This window comes from Diadema setosum, chromosome 1, assembly GCF_964275005.1.
Source record: "Diadema setosum chromosome 1, eeDiaSeto1, whole genome shotgun sequence".
Taxonomy (NCBI): domain Eukaryota; kingdom Metazoa; phylum Echinodermata; class Echinoidea; order Diadematoida; family Diadematidae; genus Diadema; species Diadema setosum.
In genome coordinates, this window is record NC_092685.1 from 44,813,649 (window position 1) to 44,816,881 (window position 3,233).

Consider the following 3,233-nt stretch of genomic DNA (forward strand, 5'->3'; position numbering starts at 1 on the left):
TACGTAACCTCTTTGGAGGAGGTAATGAATAAATAAATAAATAATAAAGACAAATACTAACATCCCTGTCAGATAAGAGTCAGAATTTAACATCAGATAGTGAAGAAATTTAAACCAATTTAGCAAATAAATTCATCAGGCAGCTAAAATTGACATCAATGATAACAATAATGCTTCTAAATGTTTATCTTATCGTCGGTTGAGAATGATAAGGGCGTTAAGTTGCCACTAAACCCATAGTGTTCGAGACCACTTAACGCCCTTCTCATTCTCAACAGACATTATGTGTTAACTTGTCAAATACTAAAAGCTAAAAATGAAACAAAAACAAAATAACCTTAGACAGAAAGCTTCAATGAGTAACATGGTGAGTTTTGAAACACCATAAGCAGCCTACGTGTATTATCTTGACCGACTCATACAGTGTCATTACACATACAGACTGTATGATACAGTGGATATGATTCCTTTGACATTTTCATATTTGAACACATCGTACGTATGTCTTCATATTTCTTAACAGCAGCTCCTGAAATCCACCCTATTAGTCAATCAACATATCACTTAGCTTCTTCCATTGAGTCTTAATCATTTTTTCTCCTTTGCAACAGCGTAGGAGTGATTACAAAATGGAATTCTGCTCTACCACTGAAGGGCACACTTATACCAGTGAGTACACTAATATGGCTGCTGTACAGTGTACACATCTCGTGGTGTCTTAGGTCTGTGCTACTTTACACATAACGATGAGCTCTTCTATGCTCCCTTCGACACAAGACATCATGCGATGTTTAACCCCCTCATTCTCAAGAAGAGTCAACAGCTGCTTCACCATCACTTGCACATCAGTTTTGGGCTTGCCATCTCCCTGGTCCACCCGCTGAGCAGCAGAGATGTGCTTTGTAACCTCATCAGGGGATATGATCTCCACAGGGGTCATGGCCGATGTGGCGGCCACTTTCTGGGTAGAATTCAGCATCAGATCTTTGGAAATGCTCTGATCTGTAGTGACCTCTAAGTGCATTGCTGTGTCAGGTATGACCTGATGCTCTGCTCCACAAACCATCTGAGAAGCATCCTCTTCATTCGCTTTATCTGAGGTCTTGTCCGATATCACTCCACTTCTCACCATGGAGCGCTGGATAGACCTAATTTGAGTTTTGTCCACTTTGCGTAACCTGTTGTACATGGCTATTGCCACGGCAAGTTGCGATTGGTGGTCCCTTTTGAGCTGCAAGTGGACTTGGTTGACCGTCTGGCCTGCCTTCAGTTTCTTCTTAATGTCGTGGCGGAGGCACTCTGGAATTGGAAGATGCTGGGTACCCGAATATGTGAGTGGATGCGAATGTGTCTTGAAGTAAGTGGCACTGACAGTACCAGTTTCCCTTGACTGCTTAACGACAATGCGTGCCGGACAGAACAAGTCCATCTTTGCAAGTTTTTCTTTAGCGGATTTTCTGCGAGACAAGTAACAGATGTAGTGCTGGTGAGTTGAGGCCAGCATTTCGGTGTCTCCTCGCCGTTTTGTGAAACACACAAAGTTCTGCACCTCCTCTTTCAGCTTCCAGGCATAGAACTCCTCCAGGTTTGGAAACTGCAGGTCAACCTTTTCCACGTGGGGCGTGTGTTTGAGTTCGAGGTGAAGCAGCATCTTCCGTTTGTTGGAACACTGATACGTACATCCATCCACCAGGCAGATTTCCTTTTTCTTATGAATGTTCTTCAAATGACGGTGCAGATTTGATGCATAGGAAAACTCCATGGAGCATATGGAGCAGATGAAGTGTTTCCTCTGGAATGAAAGGCAATAACAAGTTTTGAATAAAGACAATTTTCCATTGGAACAAATTGAGAGCTCTTCAATATCATTACATTTGCTAGGAATGAAATACAACATAGTGGTGTTGCAGTTCATCAATTTCACATAACTTCCAAATGTATTATGGTACACGTACTGAGGGATTGCAGGATCTGAAACTGCTTAAAAATATTCTATAATAAATACCCCTTTCAAGTTTCATTCACCACTAGCACATACCCATAGATGCCATATTACAGTACTTACACTGTACAAAATATTAATTAGTAGAAACTACTGTCAGTGTCATATACTCGAAATGGATGCTCAATTTTGTAGGCATTTAATACTTTGAATTACTGCATGCTGATGCAATCTTTACCAAGTCAAAACTCAAAAGGATGCATCTACTGTATCATGAGCTTGTTTTCGCGAGGGTTTAATTTTCAATTACCATCTCAATCAATTCGCGAAAACAACATCATGCGAAAATGTCCATGACCTCCTCATTCGCAAAAAATATCAGCGTATACAGTAACGTTAGATCCTCTTTGTTACTAACGTTACATGTATTATTAATTTAGGCTGCCTTGGCTTTTGCTTTTGCCTTTGGTTTTGATTTAAAGATGGATTTCTTAAGTTTCTTAATTCTAAACTTACCCGTTTCCCACTTTTCTTGCCAGTTGCAGACTTCTTCATCTTTTTGCAGGCATTTCCTGAAATGTTCGAAGACTCAACAGGACATACAGGAGCCTCCATTTCTAGAATCTAGATCTAGAAAATCACGTTGGTACTTGGGTAGGGGGCTACAGACAGACAAGACACGGCCCGGTAAACTTGAATACCGTACTGTGTCTGTAGGCCTAGTTGTTGTACACAGGCTAAATTTTACAGCTCGACTGTATCTCTAGCTGAATGAAGGCCCCTCACTGACCTCAGTAGCTCAGCCTCTCACTCAGGCGAAGAAGGCTCAGTCCTCAGCCTCAGGGCCCCGAGTTCAGTCGTAGCATCGTCGGAATCAGGGCCAGAATGAGCAAAAATTCGTGATAACAAATGATAATAACGTTGTCCGAATATTTCAAGATCATACACTTGTCTTCGACGTGTGGATAATGCTTTATTTGCTAGCTTGCTAGCATAGCTCGGCCCAGCGCTCCAGAGATCCTGTCCTGATGATGACGGCGCTTGTGCTGGCGCGCGGCGGCTTGTTCGTATTGCGTGCTTAGCTTGATTTTGAGCAGGCATGCAGTTATGTGTGGTGTACCCGCGCCACAACAACTCTATCTACCACTGTACTGTAAGTACTTCTCAGACGTTGTGCTGCCCTCACCCGGCAGACAATGCAGCTGCCATAGATTTCGCAGCTGCTTGACTTTCCGAAAGGGAGAGGAAATAGTTGGGGATCGGATGATCGTAGGTGGATCAGCGAAGGTCG

General features: G+C 42.6%; 1 protein-coding gene across 2 annotated transcripts; it reads right to left on the reverse strand.

Annotated features, from left to right (window-relative positions):
• Positions 1 to 265: 265 nt before the first annotated feature.
• Positions 266 to 2,960, reverse strand: LOC140231071 (uncharacterized). 2 transcript variants are annotated; one of them, XM_072311231.1, is made up of 2 exons: positions 2,733 to 2,960; positions 266 to 1,792 (listed from the first exon to the last, which is right to left on the reverse strand). In XM_072311231.1, exon 2 carries the CDS (start codon positions 1,760 to 1,762, stop codon positions 719 to 721), a length of 1,044 nt encoding a protein of 347 aa, XP_072167332.1. In that variant the 5' UTR covers positions 1,763 to 1,792; positions 2,733 to 2,960; the 3' UTR covers positions 266 to 718. The 2 variants fall into 2 exon arrangements, with proteins under 2 accessions (XP_072167332.1, XP_072167326.1); XM_072311225.1 differs by lacking the exon at positions 2,733 to 2,960 and adding an exon at positions 2,459 to 2,664.
• Positions 2,961 to 3,233: the final 273 nt, after the last annotated feature.